This window comes from Mobula hypostoma, chromosome 16 (assembly GCF_963921235.1).
Source record: "Mobula hypostoma chromosome 16, sMobHyp1.1, whole genome shotgun sequence".
Classification (NCBI taxonomy): domain Eukaryota; kingdom Metazoa; phylum Chordata; class Chondrichthyes; order Myliobatiformes; family Myliobatidae; genus Mobula; species Mobula hypostoma.
In genome coordinates, this window is record NC_086112.1 from 53,434,263 (window position 1) to 53,451,443 (window position 17,181).

Below are 17,181 nucleotides of genomic sequence, written 5' to 3' on the forward strand. Positions count from 1 at the left end.
CTATTTGAGAAGTACGCTAGCGGGAGTTTAACCTCAATATTCCTTCCAGCTATGACAACCTTAAGTTGATTAATATTCATATATTTTAAGTTGTCTGCTTCTGTATATTAGAACATGAATTTAAGCCTATCTTCTTCGCTTTTATAGAAATCAAATGTCTAACAGCTTTATGAGCAAAAACATTCAAGCTTACAAAACCAAGAACACTGGTTACACACGTAAAATGTTGGAGGAACTCAGCAAGTCAGGCAGCATCAATGGAGGGGAATAGACAGCCAACATTTCAGGCCAAGACCCTTTGGCAGGACTAGAAAGCAATTAGAGTCATCTTCGGGTTCAGGGGCCTGTGTACATCTGGCCTTCTGGCATTTACACATACAGACTGTTCCAACAGTCCAAGATTGAGTAACATTAGAAACATTACAATTGTTGATTTGGAGGAAAAACAAAGCTTGAATTGTTTGAGTTCTAGCATCATGGTTGTCGTATACTATGGTGATTTTAAGAAGTAGATAACTTTGTTTTGAAAGAATATCACCACATAGATAATCATATATATTAGTACAGGGATGGCAAACCCTTTGTGCCCAAATAGTGATAATCTTCTAAAATATTCTCTTGCGTGCCATGGTAATTTTGAGCAGAGATTATCATTGATTAACGAATTAGTAACAGTAATGAACTTTTTAAAGGAAAAAGGATGAGTCGTGTTACTTATTTATGTGCACTCATTGTTTTACTATTAATAAAATTTTAAGAGACATTGAAGTAACTGACACATTTTCAAAAACTTGTTCAAAAATTTAAAATATTTATCATTTTAAAGAAAAATAACCATGTTTCTAAATGGTATTGTTATTGTAACTGTTTAGTATCCAAATACACCAGGTCTGTCTGCAAAAAATTCTAAACATATGATCCAACAACATGTTTTCTCACAACCATCTAGCTGATGCAAAATGTTTCCTGTAAAACATCTCACAGTTCTTGGGTTATCAAAAAAAATGACTCTCTGTTTCATTTAGCAGAAAAGATAATCATTATGTATCTTTTTTATTGTGGGCAAGAATCAAATGCAACAATATTTTTGTCTGTGCCATCTTGGGCATATGTCCCAAAGGTTCACCACCTCTGAATGAGTGTATGAGCAATACTGGAAAACTTACTTCATTTTGTGTTCAGTTGACGGCCAGCTCCAAAGATTGTGAGTTCAAATACCACTCTAAGCCAATAAAACTGTGCAAGTTAAGGGATACTGTACTGATAGAGATATAATCATTGGGTGAAATATAAAACTAAGGCCCCTTAAGTAGAGCAGGAGGTATTTCCCTGCTGTTCCAGACATTAATTATCAGTGAAATAGGATATCTGGCTGTTTTCAAGTTGCAGTTTTTTAAGGGTTTGCAGTGCCGCTGCATTTCCAGAGCTACAGTAAGGACTGCAAGTTAAAAGTACCTCTTTGGCTATCCCTAAAGCACCGTGACTTGCCCTGAAAGGAGAGCAGAAGGTTATAAGTAGACCCAAGTGCACTATTTTATAGAGATCCATGAGAACTGAAAATAAAGATGCATGATTGAACAAATCAAAACTGATTACCAAATACATGAGTGAACACAAAACTAGACTCCAGAGTGCAACAGTGTTTAAAATTCATCATGAAGTATTTTACATAGCAGAGGTATCACCTTCTAATAAGATACTTAAGACATGGAAATTTCTGTAGTGGTGTGCTCAAAAAGACTCAATTTTCATTATATGTAAATAACAAAGTCAAGCATTGGTAAGAAAGTTCCAAAGGTTGCTGAATCTTTTTGCTGAAATAACAATTTTGAATGCCTGTTTTTTATATTCACAGCTGATTACAAGATACTCTGTCCAGGAGGTGAAGGATTTAGACCTAATGCCATTACTGTCATCTTAGAGGGTAAGTGTATGCATAATAGCGGTCTTGTAGAATGTTCTAACCCAATGCCCAAAGTACCTGAGCTTGTAAACTTTCTCTAAGTGAATTTTGCATCTTGCCATCAATAGTAAAGTGTCACACTTCTACTTCAGTTGTTGGAAATGGAGGAGAAAAAATTGGGGAGAAAACAACACATGGCAGATGGAAGGAAAGAACCAAAGGAGGTCTGCCCAAACAGGCTTTTTCTGGTGGATGAGTGGAATTCGGCCAAACCGTGGAAAGGGAAACAGTTAATACAGTGGATTCCTGTTAATTGGGCCATCAGTTAACCAGGGCAGATACTTATTTGGGGAAGCTCTTAAAGAACAAAAGAAATAGAGAAAATAACCAGGATACCTTCGTTTGTTTGGGGCAATATGCCACTTTATTGGGACAAGAGACTTGCTCAATGTTTAACTAGCTTCAGTTGGGTACGCATCATGTAAACATTAGGCACTACACCATGCTTAGAACGAAGTTTTTAAGTAGCATCAGTTGTGTGTGATTGTGTTCAAAAAGCATGGATTTTTGCCACTGATAGCTGGCAAGAGATAAGCAGCAAGACAAGTCAGAACTGTTTTCCTCACTGCGGTTTCAAACATTCAGACTTGGAAACGCCAGAAACGGCCGGAAGTGAAAATGAAATGATTTCACTACTTCATCAAGTTGGAAATGATGAAGAATTTGAAGGTTTTGACCATCCTATTGAATGTTACCTTTTGGACTCCACCAGACACTTAGCTGTCACCTGTGGCTCCAAGTAACTGTTTGCATGTGACAACAGCCACACTCTGGTATACTGCTTTGACAGGCAGGCTAAACCAAATGAGGGTAGCAGGCCAATCTCATACCCTAGTGAGATAGGGACATGCCTGTCCTAGCATGCGAAGCCAGCTGCAGCGGACTAGCAATGAGATCTATAGTGAGAGCCGCTAGGAAGGCAGTTCTGCTATGCTATATGGAAAACAAGGGACATGATGGGACACAGAAGGAATCATGGTCTTCCACTGCAACCAGAGAAGACCCCAGTTGTAACGTCTTCTCATCCCACTGGACCAGACTTCCAAATTTAACTGCCCCAGTGCAACAGCTTTTCCACTTGAAAAATTCACCCACGCAGGTATCCTGTCATCGTTGGACAACCACCAGTTTTATTGACAGTGTTCGTATTTGTTCTGTACTTCACTTAAATATATAATTTGCAACTTGGTTAGAAAGCAGCTTGTAGTTTTTATACCTTTTTAACTATTTCCAGGAAACTTTGGCTAATTGGGCAGCCACTTAATTAGGCCAAAATGTACTGGTCCTGATGTGTCCCAGTTAACCAGAATCCACTGGACTTGAGATCTGGGACAGGTAGCAACCAAACTTCCTAACAGTGATTCACTTAATCCTATTTTGTTCTAACCAATCCTCTATCTTTTCTAATATATTAGCTACAACCTCTTGAGCTATTATTTTCTGTTTTAACTATTTGTATTGCACTTTGTAAAGGGCTTTTGAAATTTTGGATCACTTGAGCCAACTTATGAGCTGACTGCTTCACAGAGAACGATCTCATGCTGCTGCTGACCTCCCTGCTTTCTGATCAATGGTGTTGCACTTGCTACTCTCCAGTTCACTGCCAGTATTAAAAACACAGGAGGTTCTGCAGAAGCTGCAAGTCAAGAGCCACACACGCAAAATGCTGGAGAAACTCAGCAAGTCAGTCAGCATCTATGGAGGGGAATAAACAGCGTCTTCATCAGGGTCGCGGCCTGAAACATCAACAGTTTATTCTCCTCCATAGATGCTTCCTGACTTGCTGAGTTCCTACACCATTTTGTATGTGGTCTATTACAAAATCTAGTTAACAAAAGAAAATCTTCAGTAGTGCACCCACTACCTCTATAGCCGTCTCTTGTAGAACTCTGTGTTAGGACATTAGTTTTGGATTTTGGCCACTCTTAGTCTCATAATATCATTCGTTTTCTACTTGTTTACTCTATCTTCTTTTTAATGTAATACTGTCCTTAATCTCTTTAGTTACTCACTGCCGTACAGTGAGTTTGTCTCCTTTGCCCTGAAGTTGTGAACAATTCTCCACATGTATTTTGCATCTCAGATATTGATGAATGCCAGGAGCTGCCAGGCTTGTGTCAAGGTGGGAACTGTGTCAACACTTTTGGCAGTTTCCAGTGTGAATGTCCAGCTGGCTACTACTTAAATGAAGACACTCGCATCTGTGAAGGTGAGTTAAGGGTATATTTGGGAAAAAGTAACTAACTCCTGCAACTTTTCTATAAAATGCTATTGACCAGAAGTTTATCCACTATCAGTAGTGATAAATAGTTATATCAGTGCGTGGTAGTCAGCCTCCAAAATTGGTTCCATCGCTATTCTTGGCAGAATTCAGAGGTTGTAGCTTTGTAAGGATCTGATATTAATGTTAATCCCAGGCAAGTCTAAATTTACATGATGTTTTTGTCATCTCCTGTAAGAGAGAGGGAAGTATGTAGATGTGTGCCTTGCACTGTGTTCAGGTGAGAGGTTACCACTAATGAATACTTGGCAGTGTGAGAAAGCTGTGAAGGAAGTACATTATTTCTGGAGCAATAACATTTGAGAGAAATTGAACATGAATGTTAGCTTTGATCCTCATTAATACATGTTAGGTGGATGATATACGTATAGTTTGGGATAATGCCTTGGGCTAAAGTTGAAAATACTGGCTGATGTAAGTTATTGATCTTTTTATTGGCATTAATCTTGTACGAAAGGTCCTTAAACTTCCTACAGTACAGGATCTATGTCCTTGTGTCTCAATTATTCATAGCTGGTTCCATTAACTGGATCTTTCCACTGCATTTTGAATAATATGTTGGAGGCACTCCTGGCACCTGAGGGAAGAGAACCATTCTCCATCTTTCTGTGCCTGGCCTGCAGATTAAAGCCACATAAAGGATTGGAATTTAGCATTGCCCATATTCAATATGGTTCCAGTTAATGTTGACTACTCTCAAAACTTAACTATGTTGTGGTATTATTTTGTTACAGGAGTTATTTTATGTTCTTATTTCTCTATTAAGAACATTTACTCTTTAAAGGTAGTATATGGCCAATCATTGAAATTAAATCCATGAGTTCTGAACAAGAATTTTATACGTCCTGCATCAAGTCATAGTGACACAAATTAATATCCTGGTGCATGTCTTTCTCTGGTACTCTAGTGAGTGAAAACATACAGGGCAGAGGACGGGGACATATTTTGCATGTAGTAACATTGTGTATGAACAGATTACTCCACTTTCAAAACTTTGTTCCATTGAAATCAATGGAACCAAATCAGGAGTGTAGACTTAATGTACCTTGGCTAATACATCATACTTTGGTGAATGCCATGAAGGTAGATTCATATATTGTGTTGAAATGTGTTTCCTATTATAAGTAACCAATCTGCTGTGTATCGTTTGATAGATATTGATGAGTGCATCACCTACCCTGGTATCTGTGGACCTGGCACATGCTACAACACACTGGGCAACTACACATGTGTCTGTCCTCCAGAGTACATGCAAATAAATGGTGGAAACAACTGTATGGGTGAGTTTTCTGATTATTAATCAAAGTTAGTTAATATAAAATGTAACTTCCATGAAGGAATATCCATTAAACACTTGTTTTTTAGTGTTGTTATTGAGGAAGGGCTGTCGATGGTTTGCAAAATCAAAACGTTCAGCAATTTCATACATTAGGATGCGGGTTTGTTATTGAGGTTGTCAGGGGGAGAATCAGTGATCCACAGTGATTTTCATTTAAGTTCATTGCCTTGCAATTTCAAGTGTTTCCAGCTGTGAAATATTGTTTTGATTACAATGATGATGTTGGCAATCATATAAAGCTAGATGAATGTCATTTTAGTAAGCAGTCAGGATGTAAAGCTGTTCAGGAAATTGGTATTTCAGATATTTTCCTAAAGTTCTTTAATAACTGCAATCTACTGATTGTAGCTGAACTTGATTTCCAGTCTCAGCATTATTCAAAAGTCAAGCAGTGAGATAATAGAAAATGAACGTTTGATTGTCAAAAAATTATAGACTCACAGAGTGATACAGCATGGAAACAAGCACTTCAGCCCAATTCACTTATGACGCCAGTTTGGCTCACTGAGTCATCTTATTTACTTGCATTTTGCCATTATCAGTTTAAACATTTCCTCTCCATGTAACTGTCCAACTGCATTTTAAATGCTGTAATTAGATCTACCTTTACTACTTCCTCTGGCATATACTCACCACCCTCTGAGTTAAAAAGTTGCTCCTGAGATCCCCTTTAAACCTTCCCCCTCTCACTTTAGGGAAAAGACTGTCTAAATGCATTTATGACCTTCATGATGTTCTAAGCCTCTATAAAGTCACCTGTCAGTTTCCTAAGCTCTGAGGAAAAAACAAATCCCGTACTATCCAGTCTCTCCTTATACCCCAAGTTTCCCAGTCCCAGGAACATACTTGTAAATCTTTGTTACAAGTTTTGCAATTTAATGACAGCATTGAATGTAATTAAACTGAATGTGCATTTTCAATATTACTTTTGCATATAATTCCTTCCATATTTAAATGGAAAGACAGTTATGAGAGTATTTCATTTTGAAATTACATGAGAAGTAAAGTTTGTTGAGTCTTTCTTTTGTTGAAACTGCAAGCTAAAGATAAAGCACATAAGAATATGGACAAATTATGTATCTCTCAAGCTATAAAGGGGAAACTGGTTAATGACATTGAAAATCATTGCCATTGTGCTACACAAGTATGGGAATCAATAAAGTTCTGTTTCATTCACATTCATTCTGAGTGACCAGCTATTTTGGGCAAATAGCAATAACCATTAGCATTGGAATCAGTTATACAGGCTCTATTTATAAATATTAAATGGTGTGGCTATTCCAAGCAGTCAATTAGATCTTTCAGTAGATTTGCACCACATTAATCCTATTCATCATTGAAATCAGCCATATGTCTTGGTAATTGGTTTAATTATAGAATAAAAAAGAAATTATGAACAGGGATAGAAGAAAATGAAATTTGCTATTTTAGTCATTAACACTGGAATATTCCTGGATTTAGGCTGTCAAAAACTCGAGTTAGTACTATTGCTTACAGTAACAAAGGGAAGAAACTTAATATTGGGTTCAGAATGAAAAATTTTGAACTGAGCTCAAACTTAGGAAACTTAATACAAAGAGTATATTGAAGGTGTTTTATCTCATGGTTTACACTAGCTGATATGTATCATGTGAAAATCACACGAAGATCAATATGACAGTTCCTTATAGGTATAACTCTGCAGTCCTTTGAGTTGCACTTGGAATTCACTAGCAAATGGCATCTAATAGAACGGCAGCAATATATAATTAATTTTTTTGATTAGAAACAACAAACCAGTTGGTATGTGTTAGTCCAAAATCCAACTAGATAATCTGTCGTCTTAATGACTATGAAAACAAATATGTTTTTGGTTTTGGGTACACTTACTGTTTTATTTTCCAGACATGAGGAAAAGCTTGTGCTATCGGCATTATAATGAAACCTGTGAGAATGAGCTTCCCTTCAACCTAACTAAAAAAATGTGTTGCTGCTCCTACAACGTTGGCAAAGGCTGGAACAAACCTTGTGAACCCTGTCCGACACCTGCAACATGTGAGTCAATAGCTTGTCAACTGTTTTACACACATAACACTTCGCTCATGAAAGTGAAATGTTAAATGAAAAAATGTACATTTTTTCACTCAGGCAAATAAAATATTATGTTTTAGCTAAAATATTTAGCTTAAAGAAACAACTTGCGGGGTATTTCGAATTGTTGGAAAACCAAGACAAAGGAAAGAATGGATTTCATTTTCTCCTACGGTATTTAGTAGGCTCAGTGGCTAGAAAACACTGTGTGAGTTGAAAATGGAAGAAGTTACATTAGTTTTTTTTTTGTGAATATACTTGTGCTCGCCAACTCTGGAATGAATGAAATATATGGTCATTCCCATGCTGAAGCTATAAGTAATACCCCGCTCTCTAGTTTTCATTACTTCCATTGAAAATTGGTGACAGGCACTCAATTTATTCTTGTCCTATCTCAAAATAGCAAGTATTAAATGTTTGTGGCAATGTGTGCCCTTGAGGAAATCAAAAACATCAACACACTCAAACATTTCGAGGAAACACAAAATGAAACTCAGCTGAAGCATTTACTTTGAACTTTTAATCAAACTGCTGAATTAACCAAAATTGCACTTTATTGAAAACAGAAGGCATTGTATTAATGGTTCTATGTGTCCTTTTTGATCAATATGTACTTTGAAAGTGAAGCTACTCAAAATACTGTGATCAGTAATTCTATGCAGAGCAATATACTGTAGTTACATGTGATTGATCATTTCTTTCTATATTGCAACATCATTTCTATCTAAGCCACATGCATTTCAGCCAAGAAGACCAGAGGCAGCAAAAAATACAAAGATTTATAGATCATTAGAATGAGAAAATCTATTCAGTGGTTCATAATTCATCCATTTTGTAATGTCTCATTTTGACATCCAATGTTCTTTAACTTAAACCATTGTGTTTTTTTTTTGCCTAGTCCACTGTTTTCAAAGTTCAAAGTCAACTTATTATCAAAGTGCATATATGTTACTGTATACCACCCTGAGATTCATCTTCTTGCAGGGATTCACAATAGGTACAAAGAAACACAATAGAATCAACAAAAAAACTGCGCACATAACATAACGTGACAACAATCAAACTGCAAAAAAATAACAAATTGAGCATATACAAAAAGAAAAATGGTAATAATACTAAATAAATAAGTGATAAATAATATCGAGAACATGAGTTGTACAGTCCTTGAAAGTGAGCCCATAGGTTGTAGAATCAGTTTGGGGTTGGGGTGAGGACATTTATCCACTCTAGTTCAGGAGCCATTTCTCTTCAAGCCTTTGGAGAAGCAACAATCAAACCCATAATATGCAATTAATTATACAGGACTTTTTTTTTTCTAAATGATTCTATATTGCAAACTGTTAAACACATGATTCTACTGACCAGTCATTCTGTCCATCATGAACAATGCCCTGATTCAAGGGTGATGTCTATCAAAAAAAACATGTAGGAATCCAATTCTGGAAAAATCAATCTGTTTGCAACAGGCGCAGGCATTTCCTCTGATTTTAAAGGACTTGGTTCCCTTTTTACTGACGCACTGCACCTTTTGAGGAAAGGATGTGTCTTTATGACAGTGTTGCATCACTGAGGATGATGGTTTGCTTTGCCCTGCTTGTGATGTCAGACATCGCACCTCTCCCGGAAGTTCCGGGAGTCTCCTGCATATCGATAGTGGCTCCCTGACGCCCGGAAATTATATACAATATCCCGGAAATAGATTTTTTTGAGAGGGAGGGGGAGAGCGAGCATCCTGATTGGCCTCTCTTCATGCTAAGCGTGGTTCCCAACCACCGGGCCGCGAGGAAACAATATGATTTGGTGATATGAAATGATATGAGTCAGCTGCACCTTTCCTCATTCCCTGTCACGCACTGTTGAGTTTTAACGCACGCGAGGTCATCAGTGACCCAAGACATGCAAAGGAATTAGGGCCGCCCGGCATGTAAATGTCGGCCCAGATCAGAGGCGATTGGCGATTGCGTCGTCTCTGATCTGGGCCGACATTTACGTGCCGGGCGGCACCTAATCAATTAGCTTGTTTATTTCGACTTTTTTCTTAAAGATGTGCTGAGTGCGTTCTGGCTACCGCTGCATGCTTCGCGGCCCGGAGGTTTGGGACCACTGTTATAATTGACTTATCACTATATTCATGCGAGGAAAATATGCGCTGTGTGTTTAGTATGGAATTCATTAGATAAACCCCTTTAGAAATGAAATTGAGTGTAGTAGCCACTTACAAGTGACTTACAGTTGACTTATCACCTATATTCCAGTCATGTTCAACACCCACCACCCTTCCTCCCACTCCCCCCCCACCCCCGGGTCGGCTGGTCCGCAGGAATATTGTCAATATTAAACCGGTGCGCAGTGCAATAAAAGGTTGGGGACCCCTGATTTAAACTAGCTGGCTGGCTGCCAAGGAGCTACGCTATTGATGTCCTGCGTGATGAGGCCAAACTCCCTGTAGACTTGCTTAAAGTTGTAATAGAATAAACATGATAATATAAGTACATATTTTAATGTCATATTTGCTGCATATAGAAACATAGAAACATAGAAAATAGGTGCAGGAGTAGGCCATTCGGCCCTTCGAGCCTGTACTGCCATTTATTATGATCATGGCTGATCATCCAACTCAGAACCCCGCCCCAGCCTTCCCTCCATACCCCCTGACCCCCGTAGCCACAAGGGCCATATCTAACTCCCTCTTAAACATAGCCAATGAACTGGCCTCAACAGTTTCCTGTGGCAGAGAATTCCACAGATTCACCACTCTCTGTGTGAAGAAGTTTTTCCTAATCTCGGTCCTAAAAGGCTTCCCCTCTATCCTCAAACTGTGACCCCTCGTTCTGGACTTCCCCAACATCGGGAACAATCTTCCTGCATCTAGCCTGTCCAATCCCTTTAGGATCTTATACGTTTCAATCAGATCCCCCCTCAATCTTCTAAATTCCAACGAGTACAAGCCCAGTTCATCCAGTCTTTCTTCATATGAAAGTCCTGCCATCCCAGGAATCAATCTGGTGAACCTTCTTTGTACTCCCTCTATGGCAAAGATGTCTTTCCTCAGATTAGGGGACCAAAACTGCACACAATACTCCAGGTGTGGTCTCACCAAGGCGTTGTACAACTGCAGTAGTACCTCCCTGCTCCTGTACTCGAATCCTCTCACTATAAATGCCAGCATACCATTCGCCTTTTTCACCGCCTGCTGTACCTGCATGCCCACTTTCAATGACTGGTGTATAATGCCACCCAGGTCTCGTTGCACCTCCCCTTTTCCTAATCGGCCACCATTCAGATAATAATCTATTTTCCTATTTTTGCCACCAAAATGGATAACTTCACATTTATCCACATTAAATTGCATCTGCCATGAGTTTGCCCACTCACCCAACCTATCCAAGTCACCCTGCATCCTCTTAGCATCCTCCTCACTGCTAACACTGCCACCCAGCTTCGTGTCATCCGCAAACTTGGAGATGCTGCATTTAATTCCCTCATCCAAGTCATTAATATATATTGTAAACAACTGGGGTCCCAGCACTGAGCCTTGCGGTACCCCACTAGTCACCGCCTGCCATTCTGAAAAGGTCCCGTTTATACCCACTCTTTGCTTCCTGTCTGCTAACCAATTCTCCATCCACAGCAATACCTTACCCCCAATACCGGGTGCTTTAAGTTTGCACACTGATCTCCTGTGTGGGACCTTGTCAAAAGCCTTTTGAAAATCCAAATATACCACATCCACTGGTTCTCCCCTATCCACTCTACTAGTTACATCCTCAAAAAATTCTATGAGATTCGTCAGACATGATTTTCCTTTCACAAATCCATGCTGACTTTGTCCAATCATTTCACCGCTTTCCAAATGTGCTGTTATCACATCCTTGATAACTTACTCCAGCAGTTTCCCCACCACCGACGTTAGGCTAACCGGTCTATAATTCCCCGGTTTCTCTCTCCCTCCTTTTTTAAAAAGTGGGGTTACATTAGCCACCCTCCAATCCTCAGGAACTAGTCCAGAATCTAACGAGTTTTGAAAAATTATCACTAATGCATCCACTATTTCTTGGGCTACTTCCTTAAGCACTCTAGGATGCAGACCATCTGGCCCTGGGGATTTATCTGCCTTCAATCCCTTCAATTTACCTAACACCACTACCCTACTAACATGTATTTCACTCAGTTCCTCCATCTCACTGGACCCTCTGTCCCTTACTATTTCTGGAAGATTATTTATGTCCTCCTTAGTGAAGACAGAACCAAAGTAATTATTCAATTGGTCTGCCATGTCCTTGCTCCCCATAATCAATTCACCTGTTTCTGTCTGCAGGGGACCTACATTTGTCTTTACCAGTCTTTTCCTTTTTACATATCTATAAAAGCTTTTACAGTCCATTTTTATGTTCCCCGCCAGTTTTCTCTCATAATCTTTTTTCCCCTTCCTAATTAAGCCCTTTGTCCTCCTCTGCTGAACTCTGAATTTCTCCCAGTCCTCAGGTGAGCCACTTTCTCTGGCTAATTTGTATGCTACTTCTTTGGAATTGATACTATCCCTAATTGATATACCCAACTTGATTTACAGATTAGACAAAATCACTAAACAAAGTATTACATAGTATGGGGTTGTGGTGGGTGGGTGTGCTACCTTCCTGAAATGGTGGTGCTACCTCCCTGAAATGAGTTTTTGCAGAGTGGGATGTCTGTGATGTCTGCATATTTTTCCTTGACATATGCTTCAAGGTCTCTTTCTTCTGATCACCATAGGTATTCTGACTATGGGTCATTTGCTGGTAGAGGGCTCATTTAAAGAAGCAGGCATCTGGCATTGTATGCATTGTCCAGCCCAGTGATTTTGGGTGGATGTGAATTATTAGCCCAGTGCTGATGCTGAGTTTAATTAGTTGTATCCGTTATATGGAAATGGCAGGAATGGGCTGTAATCCTGGTTCTGGACTTCCAAATATTGGGACACACTTCCCTGCAACTAGTTTATCTAGTCTTTTCAGAACTTTATAAATTTTTATGAGGTTCCCCCTGAGTCTTCTAAACTGCAATGAATATAAGTCTACCATCACATCTTTGTTAAGCTCACTATTGATATGTGACTATTCAGTCTATAATTCCCCCTTTCTCTCCCTCTTTTTTTTCTTCAAATATTTGAACTGCACTGGATTCCCTACAATCCACAGTAACTGATCCAAGATTCAAGATTCAGATTTATTTATCACGCGTGCATCGAGGCATACAGTGAACCGTGTTGTTTGCGTTAACAGCCAACACAAACTAGGGATGTGCTGGAGGCAGCCCACAAGTGTCGCCACACATTCCACGCCAACATAGCTTGTCCACAATGCTCAGCAGAGCAATACAGAACAAAATAAAACAAAACACAATAAGTGGCAAATCAAATCAACAGCAGCAAAATGAGCTCCGTTCCTCCCTTCCATCCACAGACCTACATAAACAGCCCTCCGACCCCAGGACAGGCTGTCTTTGGCCTGCAGTGGACTCAGACTTGTAGACACTGGGCCTTCGACTTTCCCAGCAGAATCACAGAAACTCACAGACTCGGAGCTCAGGCCATTGTGCCTCGACTTCTGAACTTCTAATGGCAATATTCCAGACTCCAAAAACTGTCAGAAAATGTCCATCAATGCACCCACTATTTCTGAGACCTTGCTAAAGTATTCAAAGAAATAGTATATCAGGCTTTGAGGATATATTGGCCTTCAAACCGATCACTTCTCCCACATTTCCCTACTATTACCGATTTCTTCAGTTCCTCCCACTTAGTGGACATTCATCTCAATGCTTTGGGAGATAATTTTTGTCCTCTTTTGTGAAAATTGTCCCAAACTCTCTGTTTAAACAATCATTTATTCATTTCTATTATAAATTTCCTTTCTTCTGGCTTAAAAGTTTTGTATTTCATCTTGTTTTTTCCTCTCTTCACATTTCTATAGAATCTTACAGTCAGTTTTTATGTTGCCTGCAAGCTTCCTCTCCAACTTTATGTCCCTGTTCTTAATTAATCCATTGGTCTTGAGTCACCATTTTATCACTTACCACTTTATCAGACCAATTAATATGTCTTCTTCTTGGATGTTCTACAGTCTAGTGAGGCATTATAGGTGGAACTGAGGAATAAGAAAGTTATGACCACATTAATGGGGCTATATTACAGACCACCCAATAGTCTGAGGATTTAAAGGAACAAATTTGCGGAGAGATCACATACTGTTGCAAGAAACATAAGGTTGTTTTAGTAGGTAATATTAATTTCCTACATATTGATTGGGGTTCACATAATGTAAAAGGACTAGATGAGATAGAGTTTGTCAAATGTGTTCAGGAAGGTTTCCTTAATCAATACATGGAAGTCCCAATGAAAGGATGTACCATACTCGATCTGCTATAAGCGAATATGAGACAGAGCAGGTGACAGAAGTCTGTGTAGGGAAACACTTTGCATCAAGTGATCATAATGCCATTAGTTTCAAAGTAAACATTGAAAGAAGAAAATAGGTCTGGTCCGTAAATTGAGATTATTAATTGGAGAAGGGCCAAGGATCTGGCAGGTATGGATTGGGACAGGCTGTTTTCTGACAAAGGTGTACCTGGTAAGTCGGAGGCCTTCAAAAGTGAAATTTTGAGAGTACAACACTTGTATGTGCCTGTCAGAATAAAAGGTAAAGATAACAGATTTAGGAAATTTTGATTTGCAAGAGACATTGAGGCCCTGGTTAAGAAAAAAACAAGGAGGTACAGAGCAAGTATGGGCACATAGGAACAAATGAGGTACTCATGGAGTATAAGAAATACAAGAGAATACTTGAGAAATAAATCAGGAGGTCTAAAAGAAGGCACGAGGTTGCCCTGGCAAACAAGGTGATGAAGAATCCTAACAGACACTACAGATATGTGAGCAGCAAAAGGATTACAAGGAACTAAATTGGTTCACTGGAAGATCAGAACGGTAATCTGTGCGTGGAACCAAAAGAGATGGGGTAGATCTTAAAAAGATTTCTTGCATCAGTATTTACTCGGGAGATAGACACAGAATCTACAGAAGTGAGGCAAAGCAGAAACGAGGTCATGGACCCTATACAGATTGCAGAGGATAAGGTGTTGTCTTGAGGCAATTAGGATGTATAAATCCCCAGGCCTTGACAAGGTGTTCCCTTGAACCCTGTGGGAGCAAGTGCAGAAATTGCAGGGGCCCTAGCAGAAATATTTAAATCATTCCTGGCGATAGGTATGGTACTGGAGGATTGGAAAATAGCTAATGTTATTCTGTTGTTTAAGAAAAGCTCTAAAAAGAAACCAGGAAATTAAACGCCAGTGAGCTTGACATCATTAGTGGGAAAGTTATTGGAAGGTATTCTAAGGGACCAGTTATGTGACTATTTGGATAAGACCATAAAACATAGGAGCAAGTTATGTCATTCAGACCATTGAGTATACTCCACCGTTCCATCATGGCTGAGCCCAGATCCCACTCAACCCCTTACACCTGCCTTCTCACCATATCCTTTGATACCCTGACCGATCAGGACAGGAATCAATCAACTTCCACCTTAAATCTACCCACAGACTTGGTCTTCACTGCAGGCTGTGACAGAGCAGTCCATGGATTCACTACTCTGTGGCTAAAAAATTCCTCCGTTCTAAAAGGTCGCCCCTCAATTTTGAGGCTGTGCCTCTAGTTCTGGATACCCCCCACCATAGGAAACATCCTCTCCACATCCACCTTATCTAGTCCTTTCAACATTCAGCAGGTATAGACAGGGACTGATTAGGGATTGTCAGCTTGGCTTTGTGCATAGTAGGTCGTGCCTAACCAATCTTATAGAGTTTTTGAGGAAGTTACCAGGAAAATTGATGAAGACAATGGATGTTGTCTACTTGGACATTTGCAAGCCACTTGACATCCCACATGGGAGGTTGATCATGAAGAATTCAGCTGATCGGCATTCAGGATGAGGTAGTAAATTGGATTAGACATTGGCTTTGTGGGAAAAGCCTGAGAGTGGTAGTAAATGGTTGCCTCTCTGATTTTTGGCTAGTAAATAGTGGAGTGCCAAAGGGATCGGTGCTAGGTGCATTGTTGTTTGTCATCTCTATCAATGATCTGAATGATAGCGTGGTTAACTGGATCTGCAAATTTCTGGATGACATGAAGATTGTGGGTGGATTGGACAGGGAGGAAGACTATCAGAGCTTGCAGCGGGATTTAGACTAGCTGTAAAAATGGGCTGAAAAATGGCAGATGGAATTTAATGCAGATGAGTGTGAGGTGTTACATTTCTGTAGGATCAACCAGGATATATCTTATACACTGAACGGTAGGGCACTGAGGAGTGCTGTAGAACAAAGGGATCTGAGAATACAGGTCCATAATTCACTAGAAGTGGTGGCACAGGTAGACAGGGTTGTAAAGAAAGCTTTTGGTACATTGGCCATCATAAATCTAAGTATTGAATACAGGAGACAGGATATTATGTTGAATTTGTATAAAATGTTGTTAGGCTTAATTTGGAATATTGTGTGATATTTTCGTCACCTACCTACAGGAAAGGTGCAAACGGGGTTGAAAGAGTGCAGAGAAAATTTGCAAGGATGTTGCCAGGACTCGAATACCTGAGATATAAGGAAAGGTAGAATAGGTTATTTCCTGGAACGTAGAAGATTGAGGGGAGACTTGATAGAGCTATACAAAATCATGAGGGGTATAGAGAAGGGAAATGCAAACAGGCTTTTTTCCACTGAGGTTGGTGGGACTACAAGTAGAGGTCATGGGTTAAGGGCGAAAGGTGAAGTATTAAAGGGCAACATGAGGGGAAACTTCTTCAATCAGAGAGTCGCGAGAGCGTGGAATGAGTTGCCAGTGCAAGTAACGTAGGCAAGCTTGATTTCAACATTTGAGAGAAGTTTGGATAAATACATGGAAGGGAGGTATGGAGGGCTAAGGTCCCGCTGCAGGTCGGTGGGTCAAGCCAGTTTAAATGGTTTGACACAGACTGAATGGGCTGAAGGACCTGTTTCTATGCTGTGCTTTTCTATGACTAAATGCTGAAGTCTCTTAGATGTTCACTTCCCATCTCCGATCCTTCTGCAGTAATATTTCCATCATCCTGCTTATACGTTAAATGTTCATGTTTATTTGCATAATTAATTCCTCCACTTTATTGCAAATGTCAAGCACATAAAAAACACAAATATTTGAGCTTAACTTTGTAACGTCCTCAGTCCCCAGAGTGTTATTTTGTACTGCAACCACGTTTATTTTACAACCCCATGTTTCCCTGTCTTTATAGTTTCTTCTTTCTCATCACTGTACCAAAAGTTTTAAAGTATGTATATCAGAACACTTCATGTGAACTCAATATGCCCTGTTCCATATGATTTATTCGATCTCCAAGTTCGATCATCCAATGTTTAGAAAGCTTTATTGAACAAATGCTTAGGTCATTACTTCTGTTAATGCTGTGAAGTGGATTTTGTACTTGTCAAAGTTGATGGACTCTTGTTGTGCTGAAA

At 39.5% G+C, this 17,181-nt stretch overlaps 1 protein-coding gene across 2 annotated transcripts in view; it reads left to right on the top strand.

The window, feature by feature from the left end:
* Positions 1 to 17,181, top strand: part of LOC134357404 (fibrillin-2) — a 347,942-nt gene that overhangs the window by 265,362 nt on the left and 65,399 nt on the right. For both annotated transcript variants that reach the window (XM_063068953.1, XM_063068954.1), the window contains 4 exons: positions 1,856 to 1,924; positions 4,047 to 4,172; positions 5,399 to 5,524; positions 7,468 to 7,617. In XM_063068953.1, coding sequence (XP_062925023.1) covers positions 1,856 to 1,924; positions 4,047 to 4,172; positions 5,399 to 5,524; positions 7,468 to 7,617 — 471 coding nt within the window. The remainder of the gene's footprint in view (positions 1 to 1,855; positions 1,925 to 4,046; positions 4,173 to 5,398; positions 5,525 to 7,467; positions 7,618 to 17,181) is intronic.